The sequence below is a fragment of the Triticum urartu genome, chromosome 2A (genome assembly GCF_056163025.1).
Source record: "Triticum urartu cultivar PI428250 chromosome 2A, HENAU_Tu73, whole genome shotgun sequence".
NCBI classification, from domain to species: Eukaryota; Viridiplantae; Streptophyta; class Magnoliopsida; order Poales; family Poaceae; genus Triticum; species Triticum urartu.
In genome coordinates this window covers 757,891,699-757,911,110 of record NC_141874.1, presented here as the reverse complement: position 1 = coordinate 757,911,110, position 19,412 = coordinate 757,891,699, and the positions used below count along the sequence as shown (strand labels likewise).

The 19,412-nt window shown below is 43.8% G+C and overlaps 2 protein-coding genes, 1 long non-coding RNA gene and 1 pseudogene across 4 annotated transcripts; all 4 read right to left on the bottom strand.

Annotated features, from left to right (window-relative positions):
• Positions 1-1,192: 1,192 nt before the first annotated feature.
• LOC147987890 (uncharacterized) lies at positions 1,193-2,574 on the bottom strand. The gene is made up of 2 exons (XM_087540469.1): positions 1,331-2,574; positions 1,193-1,235 (listed from the first exon to the last, which is right to left on the bottom strand). Exons 1-2 carry the CDS (start codon positions 2,572-2,574, stop codon positions 1,193-1,195), a joined length of 1,287 nt encoding a protein of 428 aa, XP_087396595.1.
• Positions 2,575-3,526: 952 nt separating this feature from the next.
• On the bottom strand, positions 3,527-4,738 carry LOC147987889 (uncharacterized; annotated as a pseudogene).
• Positions 4,739-5,119: 381 nt separating this feature from the next.
• Positions 5,120-8,858, bottom strand: LOC125540359 (soluble inorganic pyrophosphatase). Of its 2 annotated transcripts, none has more exons than XM_048703970.2 (9): positions 8,699-8,858; positions 8,168-8,304; positions 8,033-8,061; positions 6,615-6,680; positions 6,221-6,328; positions 5,841-5,906; positions 5,629-5,749; positions 5,428-5,509; positions 5,120-5,304 (listed from the first exon to the last, which is right to left on the bottom strand). In XM_048703970.2, the coding sequence occupies exons 2-9, from the start codon at positions 8,301-8,303 to the stop codon at positions 5,262-5,264; spliced, it is 651 nt and encodes a 216-aa protein (XP_048559927.1). In that variant the 5' UTR covers position 8,304; positions 8,699-8,858; the 3' UTR covers positions 5,120-5,261. The 2 variants fall into 2 exon arrangements, with proteins under 2 accessions (XP_048559927.1, XP_048559928.1); XM_048703971.2 differs by having other exon boundaries at positions 8,168-8,307; positions 8,699-8,847.
• A 5,113-nt stretch (positions 8,859-13,971) lies between these two features.
• Positions 13,972-14,574, bottom strand: LOC147987888 (uncharacterized). Its single transcript, XR_015615329.1, has 2 exons — positions 14,408-14,574; positions 13,972-14,273 (listed from the first exon to the last, which is right to left on the bottom strand). It is a non-coding gene; the product is annotated as an uncharacterized LOC147987888 (long non-coding RNA).
• Positions 14,575-19,412: the final 4,838 nt, after the last annotated feature.

Here is a 19,412-nt window from a genome sequence, read left to right as displayed (position 1 = left end):
TTTAAAGAAAAGAAACAAACAAGTGGGTGTAAAAACATACTCCCTCCAGTCAAAAGTAAGTGTCGTGGTTTTAGTTAAAATTTGAACAAAAACCACGACACTTATTTTGGATCAGAGGGAGTAATAGATTACATACTATGTGGACATTTAATCAATCCCTTTTTTCTGCATCTCTTTATCATACTCTTCCTCTGCCTCAACTGCTATAGCTAAACAAATTCAAAGTTTCACATATAGGAGCGATAAAATTCACAATGCCCGTGCTTCGCTACCGAGCAAACACAATAGTCCAAGTCCTACTCGTCGTGCATTGGTGATGGGTGCCAGTGGGTCGAGCAGGTGGCTGGGTGGGTCCCTTGCTTTCTTTCTAGCCATCATCGATAAATTCCTTTCTTTCCTCTGAATTTTTTTGTGTGGGGCCAGAACGTGATGCTTTTCAAGGCCGAGTACTTTTCTTAACAGTGTATAGTAAAACCAAAATAGATCCAGATGTATGACCTTGATGACCAAGGCACAGTACTTTTCTTGATGACCTAGACATAGAGATCTAGCTGATTTTTGTTGACACCTCTTCAGGATTCAGAAATATAGAAATCTACTGCAAGGGCTAGTTCTTGGTCAGGTCCAATACTTACTGTAAAAAAAGCAGTTGTTACTGAATGCATTCAGAAATTTGTATACAAGCACTAGCAGTTTGATTGTTGTTTGATTTGGTCCTGCTAGCCGTTTTGCAAGTTGGCAGTAAGAATACCTTTGCTAAAAATGAAAGAGAATATGAATGAAGTTGTCCAAGTTGCTGCTACTATAAACACAACGTAAATTACAAAATATAGGTCATACATGTACAGTTTAGGGGTACTTTTCATCATAGAACATAGCAAATAAGCACAGACAAAAGATGGCTTATTCTCATGGACTTATTTCCAGAACAGCTTATATGAGGCTTATTCTCATGGCAGCTTATGCAAAAGCCGCTGTCCGAAAGAACTGGCCCCAAGCATCCATAAGAATCATCCCCAGTAGCTAGAGGCCGATAAAAAGAAAAGCAAGTGTCGGATAGGTAAACAACGCTGCTGCCATAGAATTTCATTTTGAGAAGGCTTTCAAAGAGAAGTCATCACTACTATTAAGAGTATTAAGAGTAGTGACGACCACTTCTTCACTTTCAATCCAGGTTGAGCCTCCTCTCTTGCTACAGCTGCTTCGATCCTTTGGTCATACGACCCCTGACAGTCCTGAGTACATGCATAAACCGAAAAACAAGTTAGCACATCCAAATCAGAAAATAATTGTACATATTTAGTAGTATCAATTCACATCCAGAGCTCACCAGCCGGCATGGGCGCGCAGTGTACAACCACAGCAGTCGTATATATGGCAAATAAGGCCGCAATGGCTCATGGGGTGTGTTTTTGGCGACCAAGTGCCGCTATCAAGGTGGTACTGCCAAGGGTGACATCTCTCGTGATGCCGCCGAAGCACAATGGTGTCGCTCGTGATCGTAGGAATCACCCCATTATTTGCAGTTTGCATACTTGTTTCGGTATCAAAGAAGACAGATTTGCCTCCGATGTTTGTCACCGGGATAACCTTGCCGACGATAAGATCAGTTACTCTATAAACCACCATATGGGTGTGTGTAGAATCTTTGTAGGCTATGACCAAAATCTCTGAGTCACATTCTGCTAGGCCAATAGCGTCGGAGATTTTCATCGTTGGACATGTGGCAATCAACTTTGATGGCGGTAAGAAAGGTGAACCTAACGCCGAGGTTGTCCCATGCTCATGCATGGGCGGGCCCATCTGGAGAACCTGATGTGCATGGCTAGGTAGGTCATAAGATAAGATGTATAATTTTCCTTGAAATGATACAGGCCTCCTGGTCCAAAAGAACCTCTGGGTCGACTGGCTCCATTGCTTGTCCTTGGTGGTAACAAAGATGACGCGTGATAATTCTACAAGCCAGATCATCACTGCAGCGGCTCCATCCGAGCTCACCGTCAAGGAGGTGACCACGCCACCAGGTACCACATGAGTAGATATGTCATGGGAACTCAAGTGGAGTTTCGAATCTGACACGACGGACCCGAGCGGCGGGAGCTCCAGAATGTCGCTGGTAAAGGGGTTGAAAAGACGGATGCTACCTTGATCGTGTTGTCGCTGCCGCCGCTGCAGTAGGAGGATCCCGTCGACCGAATCAAGGATGCGATAGTCGTTTGGAAGTCGAGGGCAAACGGAAACTCCGGTGGAGAGGCTGAATGAGCGTCTCTTGCCCTTGTCGTCAGGGTCTAATCCATGTCCCTCGGGCAGCACCGTCCATCGGCGTGGGTGAAAACACGGGTCGACGATGCCACGGCCACGGGGACAGACGGTGCTGGACCTCCAGTGTGTGCAGACTGCGCGGCAGCGGACGTAGTCGAGCAGATCTCGCGCCAGCACCCGCCAGCCGAGCAGGCGAACCAGATCCGCGGGGAGGGACGCCCATGGAGATGGAGACGCCTCGTCGGGGACGGTGGCGGAGGCAGCCGGTACAGCCGGAGGGCGCAAACGATTCGTCGCCGAGGACGTCGACATCGAGCGATATGTTTTCTTTTTTTAGAAAGAGCGATCTGTTCTTCGTGCCGATCGCGACGCTAAGCAACAGGAATTTTAAACCGGGAGAAGAGTCGGAGCCCAGCCCGGCCGTATATGCTAGTTGGCCTCCGTTAGCTAGTACTAGATCGCAACCATCTGTGCAAACGATTGGTTTCACACAAAAAAAAAACAGTGCAAACAATTTGCCTCAACCCCCTAAAAAAATCTTTGCATATAATTTATTCTCAATGTTCTGAAGAATAAATTATTATTAACTCTGAAAAATAATTGTAGTAGTATAATTTATTCTCACAAATAAAATATGTGTGCACATAAAACTACTCCGTTTTTTTCATAACTTGCGTACGTGTAATGTAGGCCACGGCTCCCCAATCCACCGGTGTTCTTTTTTTTAGGGTAACCGGTGTTCTTTTTTAAAGACAATCCAACATGGATGTGCTCATTATCTATGATCTTTTTTCCAGGCAATCTATGATTTGGTTTGATACAGTGCGGTGATGGTTGATCATATTGAGATGATTAAAAATGAGGAGATCGGTAAAAAACACATTTGTTTGATAAAGGGTATTTTTATTCACCATAATGTAGCATCAAGGGGCTACAACCATGATGAGCATATACCTGACCTCTAGGATGCATATAGTCAACACAAACACACACACACACGCAAAATACGCCGGCAAAAAAAAAGACCAAAGTTATACAAGGCCGAAGCTATGTGCCAGTATATGTTTTCAATAACAACCCATACTTTATTATGTAATGTATCTAATCAGCCGTAGTGAAGGCTGATCTAGTGCTGAATTCGAACGAGATCAACACAACCATGCATAGTACTATATCACTTGAGAAACTACCTATATGTAGGCCAGAATTAAACAAATAAGTTCACGGTACATAGCACAAACTCAAGTCTCTAACTGAGATACAATTACACTTCGACCCTCTTGTGAGTACAATGGCAACAATCATATATATGGTAAATGAGGCCACAATTGCAGCCATGCGGACCATCACATTCATCCATTATTTGCGACCATTTTGCGCTACCGAGATGGTACTGGAAAGGATAACCGTTGCAAGAACGTACAATAGTATCGCTCGTAATGCCAGGCACCGCTCCATAACTGCTAGTCACACTCCTTGTGATGAGAATATCGCCATCTTTGATGTTCATGCTCGGATTGATATCAAGGAAGAGAGTATTGCCTCTGATGCTTGTTACCGGGGCAATTTTGCCAATGGCAAGATCGGATACTCGATAAACCACTAGCTTGTTTGTAGAAACTAGCGGCATATGGTCAAAACCAGCCACTAGGACATCTGAGCCACATTCCGCTATGGTGAAGAAACGAAATTTGCTTGTCGGACACATGGCAATCAACTTTGGTGGCAACAAAGAAGGCGACATTGCCCCATACTCATAACTAGGCGGGTCAACTTGTAGTATCGGTCGTCCGCTGCTACCTGTAGTATGAGGCTCCAGTATATAAAACTTCCCTTGGAATGACATGGGTATGGACAAGGGCGAGAGGCTCCAGTTCCAGTGCTGGTCCTTGGCGGTAGCGAAAAATACACGACGTATATATTGATGCACGATCATGACCGTGACCACGCCATCCGCGCTCACGCTCAAGGATGCGGCGAACCGAATCACACCGTCCCTGTACACCTAGGTTCCGGTGGGATTTCATGAGCGGCGGGAGCTTCACAACGTCGCCGGTGAAGGGGTGAAGGATCAAGGTCTTGGCGTTGTCTTTGTAGAGGACAAGGAGGCCGTCGGCCGAATCAAGGACACGACAGTCCATCAAGAGAGGCAGCGAGACACAAGCGAAAACTCCGGTCGCGAGATTCAGAAAACGTCTCTTGTCGATGCGAGGGTGAACGCCATGGCCCTCGGGCAAAATCATCCACCGTCGCGGGTGAAAGCGTGGATCGGCGATGCCACGTCCGTGCGGACAGACGGTGCTGGACCGCCAGTGCGCGCACACGGCCCGGAAGCGGACGTAGTCTAGCAGGTCTCCGGCCAGCCGACAAGGCAGACCAAATCTGTAGGGAGAGAAGACCACTGTGCAGTCACGTCGTCCGAGCCGAGTGCAACAATGGCTGGAGGGGGGCGCTCTGCAGTTTTGGACGACGCCATGGATCGATATGTTTGGCGGCGATCAGCACAATATTCTTACCCCGTGGATTTTCTATTTATTTTTGGATTGGAGAACCAACATCGTGGAGTTAAAAAAGCCTGGACATGACAGAGTTGGGCCCGTTCCCTCAAATAAAAAAGACAGAGTTGGGCAGGGTCTGGCACCCGCCCCAGGCTTACTAATTAGTTTACTTTTGGAAGGTTAGTGCCCTGGCCCAGGCCCAGTTCACATCCAACCCCAGGCCTGTTAAATGGACGCCTAAGATTACTGCTTACTGCCTGGCCCAGTCGAGTTGGCAGGACAGCAACCAAACCAGGATTCAAAATGGATATACGAATTGGGAACACAAAAAAAAAATTGTTAACAGGCACAACAAAAAATTCCCAATCATAAACCATCACTTAATCTTCATAAATAGTGCGAGTACACATAGTTGCGCATTTATTTATAACACACAAAGTCTCAGCTCGTCCCCACTTGTTATTAATAGAAGATTTCCACGATACAACAACCACCGACATGCTACTGCCTTAAGCTCTGCAAAATATACTGCGCATACAGGTCCCTGCGATGAAAAAATAAAATAAAAGAAGCGTCAATGTAAACAAAAATACACCTTCACCGTCATCACATATGCGAAGAACGGAAAAATACATCTTGGCAGAGATCAACAAGAAACTGTACTTACATCGAATACTGAATGGCCTCGCGGGCAGTGGTTGCAGGTAAGAACGCATCGACAGCGACCTCCTTGTTCTCGTTCTTCTTGTCTACAAGTTACCGCTAAGGATGCGAACAAATGTACCTCTAAATTATATACAGTAGTATATAAGATACTCTGCTACTGCATGTAACAAGGAAAACAAATGAATCGGATTATGCAGGATACAGTCCTCAAAGAAGCGCTTGATCTCTTGGAGGCGGTGAGGAGACAGCTCACTGATGTCATTGTAGTGACGGTATTCAGGATCATCAGCACAGACTGCTATGATCTTGTCATCCTTTTCTCCCTGATGACAACCAACCAACATCCTCAGTAAAACAAGGTAAAGCTATTTTCGTTCATCTCCCATTAACGCGCAAAGAATGAACAAGGAATACCTGATCAATCATGGGCATAAGGCCAATTGCTCTAGCTCGGAGGAAAGAACCAGGAATAACAGGCTCCTGTGAGAGATAAAAAGAGTAACACAATGGTCACTACCCCCTCTGTTTCAGTTTATAACTTCTGCATAATTTGTCTCAAGTCAAACCCATAATTTTTTACCATGATATTGTCAAGTTTATGAGTGCTTGACTTAAGACAAACTAGAGCAGCCTTATAAAATGAAAAGGAGATACACCTTTGTTCCTAAATGTAAGACGTTCTGGCAGTTCAATTTAAACTGCCAAAATGTCTTACATTTGGAAACAGAGGTGGTAGTAGATAATAACATAGTTTAATAATGCATGGAGTGCATGACCTACATGCTAAGACTAACCTGCATCAGGACCAACACATCCATTGGATCATTGTCTTCACAAAGTGTCCTCGGAATGAAACCATAGTTGTGAGGATATACAACTGATGAGTACAGAACTCTATCAACCTGTCATGTTGTATAACATAACAACAGAAGTACATTATGCTTTGACGAAAAATAGCAAAATAAGTCAACTCATGAGTACAGAACTAAATCAATTTAGCAAGCACAGCAATAGAGGTGCATTATGCTGGTGGATGCTTCTCAATTTATCATTCCTTACACAAGTACAATAAAAAAATATTAAAGCAATTCATTGTCATGAAATAGAAAGTGTTGATTCCCTTTGTACAATATTTTTTTATTGTCATGAAATAGAAAGTGTTGATTCCCTTTGTACAACAAAACACACCTTAATCAGTCCAGTTTTCTTGTCAAGCTCATATTTTACTTTGCTTCCCTTTGTGATCTCAACAACCTGCAGTAAGATATACATGTAAACAGTTAAGCTCATGAGTTCAAAGCACAGCCAGGACCAACTTTACATAAAGAGTCTAGCATCGTTAACAGAAAAACCAAAGACCACTCAATATACTTGTGTGTTACTGAGAAGCAATTTTTCTAAACAGTAGATTAAATTTTAAACGCATCTTAATGTTGCACAACTATCAACTGGTCAATAAAGTTAACATGTTTTGTTGAAAAATTGTAATTTGGGAAAAATGGTTAGATTAAAAGCGCCTCTCTTTCAATTTCAAGGCTAAAAACTAGTGCTACAATTCGTAAGTCACAAAAATAATAATATTAAGGGACAAAACTCCAGAGGTAACAAAAGGTCTAAAATCACAGTGACAATTTTACTTGTATCAAAATCATAGACCCAATTCAGCAAAAAGGAGATTTAAATAGTTACAGAATCAACAAATCAATATGTGCATGCAGCCAAAAGGCGTGCTGAAGGCAGTGATAGCAGGTTATTAACAGATAGTGCACAACTGCACATCCAATACTAATCATACTACCATCATTAGCCTCAACATTGACGATAAGCCAATTGAATTCAGTATAAGTATAAAACAGTGAGAACCGGTGGCTGAATTCCATGTATCATGCTATTTTTATTTTTGTATGGTGGGTAGATTTATGTGCCATTTAATACTGATTGCTTCATTTTTAACATTTTAACTGGCATGTCTATACACTACTGAACTGAAACAGATCAGGAAAACATTGAAATGCTACCACAGGCTCTCACAATTGCAATACTGTTCGAACATCAGTTATTTTGATTCAGACATAGCCCAATTCACCTTTTAACAAGCGCAACCTTATATAAACTAAAAAGAGGCTGTCTGGCATATTCTGGTTTTCACTTTCAGTTTAAGAAATATTTCAGCAACGACAGAAATTCAATATATTTCAGTTTGCATTTCCACCAAAGGCCGTAACATTCACTTGAATTTAAAAAATATTAGAATTATTTGAAGTCATGTGTACCACTGAAATTATTGAAATATTTTGAACGAAAGGTAAATATTCCGATGAATTTCATCGAGATCTCACTGAAAGTGAAAACCAACTGTTGCCTACTTCCTAGTACAGAGTGCAGTGAAGCATCAAAATTGTGCTTCAGAATCAACTGCATCCTGCAGAGATCCCATAAACAGACAACAATGAGGTCAACAATGACATTCCATTGTGTGGACGCCAATAGTCCCCTTGCACCACTTGCCCAAGATCCAACTTCCTAATTTACTTTGCGATAACAGAACATCAAATATCTTAACTGACGAAGATGTTCAGCTGGCAAGGCAAAAAGATGGTGCTTACAACATTGAACACCGCTGGAGCCCCAGGGCCTGTGCACCAAAAACCCAATCAGCAATTCGCCGAGCTTATTTAACTTTTATCAAGGCATTTGGTAAAGCCGGAGACAGAAATGGAGAAAAGGCAGCTCCTCCTCACCGATCTCGAGATCATGCCACGGATGCGCGGCCACCGCCCTCCTCGACAGCGACGACAGGATCCTCTCATTGAGCTTCGGAGCGGGCCGGCTCGTCGGCTGCTGCGCAGCGGCGCTCGTCGAGTCCTCTTCGCTCATCCTGCTACCAAGATAAGCCACGAATCAGACCTCGGAATAGGAACACGTCCCCTTACAGAATGAAACAGCGCGCATGTTGGTATCATCTGGCCAAAATTTCAAGGTAGATAGTTTCTTTCCCTGCTCGAATTAAACACTGCCAGCTACAGAGTTGAGGGGCACGCCCGTGCACAGCAGGAGAGTAGCCCCTTTTGACCCGATTGGTGCTGGGTTCCTAGCCACGCCTAGATCGAGTGTCCGCGAGGAACATGAACAGATCAGCCGCACAGAACACGGAGAGATCGAACCGGAGTTCGCCGGCGGCGAAACCGGGACAAGACAGAGCAAATCGACACTGGCGCCTAGCTAACCACCTTGTATCGGATCGACACGATTGAAAAGACGCTTTTGGTCACCTGCGCTGCGGTTGGAGGCGGCCTCTTGAAACGACGAGCGGCGGCGGCGGCGGCGGCGGCGGTGGGAGGAAGAGTAGATTGACTCCTCTGCTCTGCTCGGCTCACTCTGTCGCAGGCGCTTAAAATGGAAGGGAGTGAATGCTGATTGCTTTGGCTTTTCCAGCCAGCACCCTGCTCTATTATTTAGTGACAGATCAGTCCCTGGGTACAGTCTAGCCTAACGAGTAACCACTACTCCTACATACTTATCTCTTTGTATTTTTATGCTGTCCAGCTATTAATACTCGTGTGTCACTCACATCTCCTTTGTATTTTGAAATGAGGACAAAGTTTGGTTAAAAGCAAAAGATGGCCAAGGGGGTAAAAAAAATGAGCATGTCTCTCTCAAGGAACATAGAAAAAAGAACATCTTATTGTATCCATGTAAAAAAGGCGCACACCCATTAATTTATCAATTTGGCCATATAGGCTGCGACATTTTGTAACCACGGGTTGCACTAGTTTACTGCTAGTTTTGCAGGTGCTAGATACACGACGGAAACAGTTTGTCGTTTTCTCTCACAAGGATCATGGTGTCCACCTGTTTGTTGTTCGAAAATCCGAGCCGCGGTTGATTCGTCAAGGACAAACAATCACAATACGACACCTAAATTTGTTAACAAGGTTAGCCGACATGAGTTTATCCAAAAACATGACTACGCACGCATGTAGAAATTAAGACAAAACCTACCACCTTTTATCATATCAAACGAGACGGAAAAGAAAATTTTAGAACCGGAGACCGCTGGACGGCGAGCAACGACAGAAGTGCTCGGAGGAAGAGGTAATAGAGATCAACCCGAGTAGATGGACTGTGCCCTCTGCTCGATCGGTTGGGAAAATATCAAATGATACCATGCTTTAGGTGCTCCCATGATACGAGCTTCTGGTCCATTGGATCCCAGATCCAACGGCTCCTAGAAGGTTTTGAAAGGCCGTTGTACTTGTTCGCAATTTTTAGACTTCAAAAGGTCTTTTTCGCAAAATGTTGAAAGCCTTCCGGAGGAGTGGCTGCTGAATGCTGATTGTTTTGGTTTTCAGTCACCAAAATGCTCCCCCCTTGGTACGTAGGGCCTACTTAGGTACATAGTAAGTGAGGGGAGTAATATTCAAACAAACACCTTTTTCTACTCACATTGTTCTTTTCTCTAAAAAAAACTGTTTATCTACTTGCTCTGATGAAGAGGGCCAGATGTGATGATTTTAGCTCTGTGTTGTGCATCTTGCCAACACAAAGAAAGAAATATGCGACTTGTTTTAGTGTTAAAGACAGAGCACATCGGGTAGAATAGTTCAATGTTAATATTTGAAGGTGATGTGTATCTTCTTTTTCTTTCTAAATCTTTCTGTGAAAAAAGTATCTGAAACTCTTATAAAGGTTCATCAGAAGTACCAAGCATCCGAAACATAATAAACTACATCCAAATACTTAGATCATCAAACGACCAATACTACCTCCAGAACGAGCACCGACGCACCACTGTCGCTGCTTCCCTGATGGTGCCGGCCTGACCTTGTCGATGACAACCAGCAAGTCATTGTGCACGTGCCCTTACGGAACAGTGCCTTGGAGCCGCAATTGTTGTCGTTAAACCCTTAAAATGATCCAAAGTGCCTGATAGCATAACTCACTGCCGCACACGCACGACGAGAAATCACAACCTCATCGCCCTCAATGAGACGGCATGAATATACGCCAGAGCCTTGTCAAACGAACTCGAGGAGGATCGGAGCCCGGAAGACCAACTCGATGAAGAAGAGTTGCCATCCGCCCAAACACCGGCTTGCAAAGATGGGGCTTCTATCTTGGTGACTTGACTACCTTATTCTTTCTATTTAGAGCTTCTACCATTTTTGTTCTTTTTTGTTGGGAGAAACCAATACATTCAAGTAAATTCACGAGGAGAAACCACCCCTCAAACTCCAAATAGGAATTGAGAGTTTGAACTCATTTTAGTTCCCGCCATGCATGGACGGCTTGCTTGCTTTAAGTGTGTGTGTCTGGTTTGAGCTTAATTTTGTTCAACCAAAAAAAAGTATAGCTAAGCTGAAAATTGAGTTAAGGTTTAGCTTGCCCATGAATTGAACATTGGCCAGAAAAGTACTAGAGTCGGTAAAAATAAAAAACATTGGCGTTGGATTCATGTTCAAAAGATAATATGTAAAAATGGAATTGCCAAAGGATGCAAGCTTGGCATCATTAACATAAATCCACAAATGGCATTACTTGCTAATGCTACAGCCGCTTGGGTTTTCCGTGCCTCCAGCCAGCACTGCCACCGGTCTGCCTCGTCTCCTCTGGTCTTAGGGCTATGGAGGCATGATGGATCCTGACCCTTGTCGGCGGGAGGGCTTCGTTGTTTATGTCCTCTTGATTGTTTGTAGGATTTGTGTCCTGGTCAAAGAGGCGAGGCGGTGGCGGCTCTTTGAAGATGAAATAAAGTTTTCCCCATGTATCCTCCGTCCCAGTGGCGCTTCTAGTGTCGTCACAGGCTGTGTGGAGGTTTGTCTTCGAAGAATCTCATGGGATTCTGTCGGCGTTTGTCTTCGGTGGATCCACTTGAATCTGATCTTCATTCGTGTGTCTAAATGTTGGATCCTTCTGATCTACGCTTCTCTTCATCGGCGTCAGATGTTGTTCTGATGCGCTGGTCCTATAGGGTCTTAACACGACGACTTTTCGATTGTCTACTACGCCAAGGTTTGCCTGGCTCCGACGAGGGATAGGCTCGCTCCAGTGCTCGTAGTCATCGCTAGGTAGTCTATAGACAAATATGGCGGAAGTTTATTTTTACTTCTGGTGTTCTTTGTCTTACCTTGATTGTTAATGACTATATTGAAAGTTTTTTCACACAAGAACTAATACTATAGAAAATACTGCACATAATCCTAAAAAATAAATATTGCACATGCCTATGACCTTTGCCACCACGCATGTACTTTTCTGTAACAGGATGAAAATAGTAGCTCCAGGAAAGAACAGAAACACCCACAGTCCCACACGCTGTCCACCAAAGGCAGGGGACGAATGTAAATAGTACCACCTCGCTAGATGGGTGACTCCCGCACCAGCATATAAACACAGCACCCATCGTGCGCATCGGCCGAGCGTGGTGGCGTGCGCTTGTGACTCCAGCCTTGGAGGGCCAGGGAGTTGGTATGTGGGTTGGTGGGTTCGAGCCCGTGGCATTAATGTTAAAGTTCGCCCTGCTGTCTGTAAACGGTAGGGGAAAGACGAGGGCTCCTTTGATGGGCGCTCGGACGCATCGTGGCTGTTTATGCCCGATCGTGTGTTTCGGTGAAGTCGTGTTGTCAGGACCAGGGTAGTGCACCTAAACCCCCAAATATCAACTCCCTTTTTTCTTCTTTTTTTTGCTATTTGTCCGTTCGATGTTGCCATGACCAGAGTTAGTGTTGGTGAAAAGTTACTGAAATATTTTGAGCCCGTCGGTTCGATGTTGTCAGGACCAGGGTAGTGTTGGTGAAAATCCCCGAAAAGCTCTGCTCGAGATGCCCAAAATCGTCAAGATCATTCAGGGGGGGGGGGGGGGGCGTTAGCGCCAAAGTTTCAGCACCTCATTCCCACCGCATCGTGACTATCATGGTTGAGTCTCCAACTATATACATTGTTGATGTTCTTTGACTCATCATTCAAGCGTTGCTTGCGCCGGTCTCGTGGCACGCGGGTTCGCTCACCTAAACCCCCAAATATCAACTCCCTTTTTTCTTCTTTTTTTTGCTATTTGTCCGTTCGATGTTGCCATGACCAGAGTTAGTGTTGGTGAAAAGTTACTGAAATATTTTGAGCCCGTCGGTTCGATGTTGTCAGGACCAGGGTAGTGTTGGTGAAAATCCCCGAAAAGCTCTGCTCGAGATGCCCAAAATCGTCAAGATCATTCAGGGGGGGGGGGGGGCGTTAGCGCCAAAGTTTCAGCACCTCATTCCCACCGCATCGTGACTATCATGGTTGAGTCTCCAACTATATACATTGTTGATGTTCTTTGACTCATCATTCAAGCGTTGCTTGCGCCGGTCTCGTGGCACGCGGGTTCGCTCACCTAAACCCCCAAATATCAACTCCCTTTTTTCTTCTTTTTTTTGCTATTTGTCCGTTCGATGTTGCCATGACCAGAGTTAGTGTTGGTGAAAAGTTACTGAAATATTTTGAGCCCGTCGGTTCGATGTTGTCAGGACCAGGGTAGTGTTGGTGAAAATCCCCGAAAAGCTCTGCTCGAGATGCCCAAAATCGTCAAGATCATTCAGGGGGGGGGGGGGGCGTTAGCGCCAAAGTTTCAGCACCTCATTCCCACCGCATCGTGACTATCATGGTTGAGTCTCCAACTATATACATTGTTGATGTTCTTTGACTCATCATTCAAGCGTTGCTTGCGCCGGTCTCGTGGCACGCGGGTTCGCTCACCTAAACCCCCAAATATCAACTCCCTTTTTTCTTCTTTTTTTTGCTATTTGTCCGTTCGATGTTGCCATGACCAGAGTTAGTGTTGGTGAAAAGTTACTGAAATATTTTGAGCCCGTCGGTTCGATGTTGTCAGGACCAGGGTAGTGTTGGTGAAAATCCCCGAAAAGCTCTGCTCGAGATGCCCAAAATCGTCAAGATCATTCAGGGGGGGGGGGGGGGGCGTTAGCGCCAAAGTTTCAGCACCTCATTCCCACCGCATCGTGACTATCATGGTTGAGTCTCCAACTATATACATTGTTGATGTTCTTTGACTCATCATTCAAGCGTTGCTTGCGCCGGTCTCGTGGCACGCGGGTTCGCTCACCTAAACCCCCATATCAACTCCCTTTTTCTTCTTTTTTTTGCTATTTGTCCGTTCGATGTTGCCAGGACCAGAGTTAGTGTTGGTGAAAAGTTACTGAAATATTTTGAGCCCGTCGGTTCGATGTTGTCAGGACCAGGGTAGTGTTGGTGAAAATCCCCGAAAAGCTCTGCTCGAGATGCCCAAAATCGTCAAGATCATTCAGGGGGGGCGTTAGCGCCAAAGTTTCAGCACCTCATTCCCACCGCATCGTGACTATCATGGTTGAGTCTCCAACTATATACATTGTTGATGTTCTTTGACTCATCATTCAAAATTATGCATTCCTTGTGTACTCCATTATTTTGTTTTAGTGCATGATGACATGAGCAAGCAAGCATGAGCAAAAAACCGATATCTAGAATGACCCCACGGCAAGGCCTTATAAGATATTCAAACAATGACACAGTTCAATAAATGTTGAGACAACTTTTATTAGAACAAGTACGGACTTCAAAAGAAAACAACAAAATATTCTCTTTCCAATTAATTAACACTTTAAAAAGAAGACATTCAATTTCATGGGGATGGGAGGTTAAAGAGGCGCCCAGGGATGTGTTTTTTGCACTCTTTCTGGCACTCATCCAATGATGGATAGCAATCATCCACCACTAGACACCAGTAACAACAATTACCCGGGCTGCAATCTCTATGATGGACGCACAATCCGCCTGGTATATTGATTTTCTCGTTGTCCATGCCCTCGGTGGTTCGGCCTGTGGAGTGACAAAATAAACAAAACTGACAATTATATATTAAAACACAAACTAAAGACATGAATGAAAGAAACACATGAGAAAAATCAGGAAGCAAATAGCTTCATTGTGTAGTCTGTGCTAGTGTGACTTACACTGCGCATGAAAAGCAAAGCACACGAGCAACAGTTGGGAGAGCAGCAGGGCTATTGCACGCGTTTGATTTGTGGGCTTCTCCATCGAGATCGATAATGCGGTGAATGCTAGGTTCATATGTATGCTAGTCAACACTACCAAATATGACACCCTCGTTTTATATAGATACTGGTAAATGTGTACGATTCAATGCACATTGATATTGGATAGAGTATTAATTGTACACATATATTAGGTAGGATACTATTTGTGCATTAATTGTTTAATTAAGATTGGTATTGATATTTGGTATGATATTAATTACGTGTTAAATATGTTAAGCACTCACCAATTGCTACGGACTTGGACCAGGTAGCTTGGTATCTCGGTTTTTTTGTCTGTTTTTTTTGCCTCACCTCCCACTTAATTTTTCTCACTCACATTAAAAAACCAAATCACACTAAAGAGAGATCTTATTTTCGTGCTTCAATTCAATCAAGTAAATAATAGGTAATTAAGAATTCATAAATCGCACCATATATGTGAGATCACCTTCCTAAAAGATAGACATAATTTTTTCTCTCAATAATATTTCAAAATAAAATTAGGTGTTACTCAATAACAAATCGGTAATTTCGCTCACTATGTCATTTATAATATTATTATCATTATCTCTGCTATTAATTGACAATCACAATGTTCCTAATCTATACCAATATAAAAAGACCCAAATGGGTAGACCTAATTAATCTTGGTCATCAAATCATGTCAATCCAACGACCTAGATTGCTTCAATGTCGAGCGCTCAACACGTTTAGCGTGCATTTAATTTTATGCCAAATATATTGCTAATCACCTAATAACACGCAAATAATATCCTATTTAATATCCGCATGCACTTAATATACTTTCAGATCAATGTGAAATGCATTGGATGTACACATTGACTAGTACAACAAAAATAACATATATTTTTTTCCTATGGGCATACGCTTCCGCACACCCCTAGGAAGTGCGACACCATGGAGGAACTCATGGTCGGGCCTGATGCCGGTACGATGCTCGAGAATGCCAGGGCATGAATCACGGCGTCGAGGACATCCGTGGTGGAAGGCGGGTCGCGGACCACCACGTACAGGCGTTCGTGGACGCAGTCATATGATATTTCTTATCAGTAATGCAGAGAGCCAGATAGGCTACATTCTCAAATCAAGTGTGTCCATTCAAATGTCAAGAAATTCGTTAAGCAAATGTTTCCTACAGTACTCGGTAGTCTTCATCGTCATTCATAGCAGCCACGCAGGCGAAAATATATTGGAAATCAAGCGCTGAATTAATTGAAAAATCAAACCATTAATACAATCAATTAGCTAGACAGTTAATTACATATGCAATTAATTAGGTCCATTTGAATAGAAATTTTTCCCACCAAATCAATTTGGAAACCGAGTCACTAATGCAATTAATTAATTAGATGGACATTTTATTATGTCTGCAGATAATTAGAAGTAGCGAATTTTTCCAATTAGGCAAATAATTAATTAATTTGGTTGCTAGTTAATTAGGTAAACAGAGAATTATGTAGGTTGTTAATTATTTGTGGAATTAATTAATTAAGTAAGCAATTAATCATGCTGAATTATTTTGAAGGCGCTCGCGATAAGGATGATCAACATACTCTCAACGACATGGTCGAGCACCGCTTGCCAACACGAACAACGACAACCATGCACTCATGACATGGGCGACCTAGCATTCACCAAGATGAATGTTGACCAAGCTCTGCATGATGACCACACGCTAACGGTTGCCGAAATGTTCGTGGGTGAGGACAACACGAACTACATTGGTCAGGTGGTTCATGCTATAGTAGAAAAGACTTCCATGAATAGAAGGAAAGAAACTAAAGCAATCAAGTGGTCCACGGTGTTGGAGAAGGAGAGCGTTCCAAAAAGAAAGCGAAAAAAAGAAATAGTATTCTAGAAAAGAAGTAGGAACGAGAACTAAAGCTGGCGAGGAAGGAGGAAGAAGAAGATGAGCCGACGCTGACGAATGCACTGATGTTGACATGGTGCTGGTTGGCGCCAACGAAACAAGTTGGCAAAGTGGTTTGGAGTAGAAAATGTAGGGAAGGACGAGGAAGAGAAGAACGCCGATTATCCTTCCTAGCAATGAATGGTACGTGGGCTGGAGGTGGAGCTTATTGGTGTTTACCAATGGACGTTCGAGAATGATCTTTATAGTTATTTGTTGTTCTGTGTCAATAGTATATGTTAGTTTAACCCACTTTATTATCTCTACTACTATAGTACATAAAATTTTGAACTTGTATTAGCTATCCGGCAAGACCCTGGAGCAGTTACAAGCCATAGATTTGTTCCAGAAGCTAAACATCCACCGTTTATCAGTGCCCAGCTCAAAAGATCCAACGGTTGATAATTCCTGGATTCTCTATGTACGGACAGGCACCAAGGCGACTCCACCAGCTTTCTGGAATGCTCCAAACCGATCCACACACGTGCTAGTGCATAAGTACGTAAGATCTTTTGTGGATGTTTAGAACTTCAATGCTCAATGGCTAGATGCTTAGAAGATCCGGCAAACAACAATGATAGACTATAGCTTTCTTTAAAAAAAGTTAAGCTATAGCTTTTATACAAATCAAAGCACTGAAATGTTTGTATCCACCAAACATTTGAACGCAGCAACTTGACACTTCGACGAAATTTAACACTTAAAGGCATGCATACTACTCCCTTTGTATCAAAATATAAGATGTTTTTGTTTTTCAAATAAACTCGCAATGTGTTCATACTAAAAAGAATTAGTGGAGAACATGTGCATAGCACGTACCTTCTACTAGTATTGTAAATATGAAAATTTTCATCCCTGTTGCAACGCATGACAAAGGTGAGGTGGACTTCATCTGGTTTTAAAGGAGGAGGCCCAGACGAGAAATGTCACCCTACAGCGGGAAACCGAGCGGGAAGGGGAGGATCCGACAAAAAAGAGAAGTGTGCGTCATGGGATGGATTTATGTGCGGGCCCGTGTGCTGGAGATAACATGGTGGATAGTCCGAACAATCATATTTCTCCCTCACATATGGTCGGGATTTGGGGGTGTCAAGACTGTCAAGACGGTTGAATTTTGGGGTGCCTACCGAGCGCCCGTTTGATGTCCAAACATGACCGGACATATGAGGCAGAAATAAGCTTTGATCTTGAAGATGACCTTAATAATTTGTTTGATCATTTCTATATGCATTATAGTCTGTAGCAACGCACGTGCGTTCCGGTAATAATCACAATTGTTACGCGTAAAAATAATTATCAGGTTAATTTAATAAAATTATATGAATTATTATTTTGTTATCTGCAACTTAAATACAACACTACGCGTCAGCCTCGTGAGCAGTCGGATTAACAGAGGGTCTTTCTTGTTACAATTTTTTCGCAATAGAGATCTTGTTATAATTTCTGTTTTTTTTAACAGAGGTTTCGTTGGATTTTCATTTTTGCAACAAAGGTCTTGTTGGAATTTTTTCTTGCAATATAGATCTTGCTACAGTTTTTTTTACAACAAAGACCCTGTTGCAAAAACTCGTTGTGACGGACAAGCAACAAGCAGTAACGACTTTGCCCGAAAGAAAGGCCGGTGCTCCCTCGGGACGGCGGAGCGACGATGGACACAACTCCTCGTGGTGGACACGGACACCGGTGCTCCACTGGGGCGACGGATGCAGGTTGGGTTCGGGCACACCGCGACGGCCGACGCTCATGGTAGAGGCGGGAGGCAATGGTGACACTCTTGAGGGGATTCACATCTAGAACCCGCAAACACATGAGTTGTTGTGGTAGGGGAGATTGCAACAGTGAGTTAGTTGCAAAACATAGTCTAGGTGATACGTTGCTCATCTGATCGTTTTCCGTCGGGCAGTAGTAGGTCCTGGAAAAGACATACACCTACTACTACTTTCACCGTTCAGCTTTTTTCTTTTTTCTTTTCTTTTGAGATGTTCGCGGTTTTGGTTTTGGCTTGAGCTGATTGCCTGCTAGGAGGGAACAGCGACCGTTCTCCTGAACAGCGGATAATAATAATAATATAATACCACATCGCTAATGGAGAGACTCGTGCACCAGCATATAAACCCAGCGCCCGTGCGTGTCACCGGCCGAGCGTGGCGGCGCGCGCTTGTGTCTCCAGCCTTGCTTGGAGGGCCAAAGAGTTGGTGCGTGGGGTTGGTGGGCTCGAGCCCGTGTCAGTTAAATGGCTGCCCTGCAAGAAAGTTTGTGCAGGATGACGAGGCGCCCGGTATATGGCGCTCGGACGGATCGTGGCCGTTGATGGCGATCGCGTTGCTCCCACCATCGGATGAGATCTTGATCTCTTCATGGCTGGCCCAAGTGGTTGGCCCTAGAGGCCATCGGGCGTTGTGGCGTGGGGAAGTCTTCCCTGGCCGCAGCCTAGCCGGTTTCTGATCTTGGGCTTCCACGGGCGGCGGGGCGATCAGTTGTTGGCCCGGCTCGTGGTACACGGGTTCGCTCATCTAAACCCCCGTACCAACTCTTTTTGCTTTTTATATTTTTCCACTACATGTTCTCCATTAAAAAGACTAGTAAGTTTGCACGTACAACGCACGGCTTGACTAATGCTCTTTTCTATGATACATCTATTCCCAATCAAAACACTTTGTCTGCAGTTATAGTTTTTAATGGCGGTTTAAGAAAATAACAACAATGAAAAACAGCCAAGGTAAATTCATATGACATGGTAACATACTTTCCAGCCGAAAGTCAACATGGTTTGGGCCAAATGAAAATGCAAACCTCTTGCAGCAATCTCCGCCGCCCTTTTTTTGCGAGCATAATTGATGGTCACTTGATTTGCATAGTTTTCTTTGGCATCCAGGATCTAAGAAGAACCCTTCAAGGTTTCCTAGAAGTGTCTCACTGAGAAGAAAAAACAAGAGGTTAAACCTCAGTGCGAACAACGGAAACTACTGGCTTCGAGCTTACCCTGCTAAC

Bases quoted from the DNA above. Each gene is read 5' to 3' on its own strand.
- LOC147987890 (XM_087540469.1), bottom strand. From the start codon at position 2,574: ATGTCGACGTCCTCGGCGACGAATCGTTTGCGCCCTCCGGCTGTACCG. The intron at 1,236-1,330 runs GTGAGCTCTGGA...GCATGTACTCAG, and splicing joins CTGCGCGCCCATGCCGGCTG to GACTGTCAGGGGTCGTATGA.
- LOC125540359 (XM_048703970.2), bottom strand. From the start codon at position 8,303: ATGAGCGAAGAGGACTCGACGAGCGCCGCTGCGCAGCAGCCGACGAGC. The intron at 8,062-8,167 runs GTGAGGAGGAGC...TTTGGTGCACAG, and splicing joins GTGGCATGATCTCGAGATCG to GCCCTGGGGCTCCAGCGGTG. The intron at 5,907-6,220 runs GTTAGTCTTAGC...TATCTCTCACAG, and splicing joins ATGTGTTGGTCCTGATGCAG to GAGCCTGTTATTCCTGGTTC.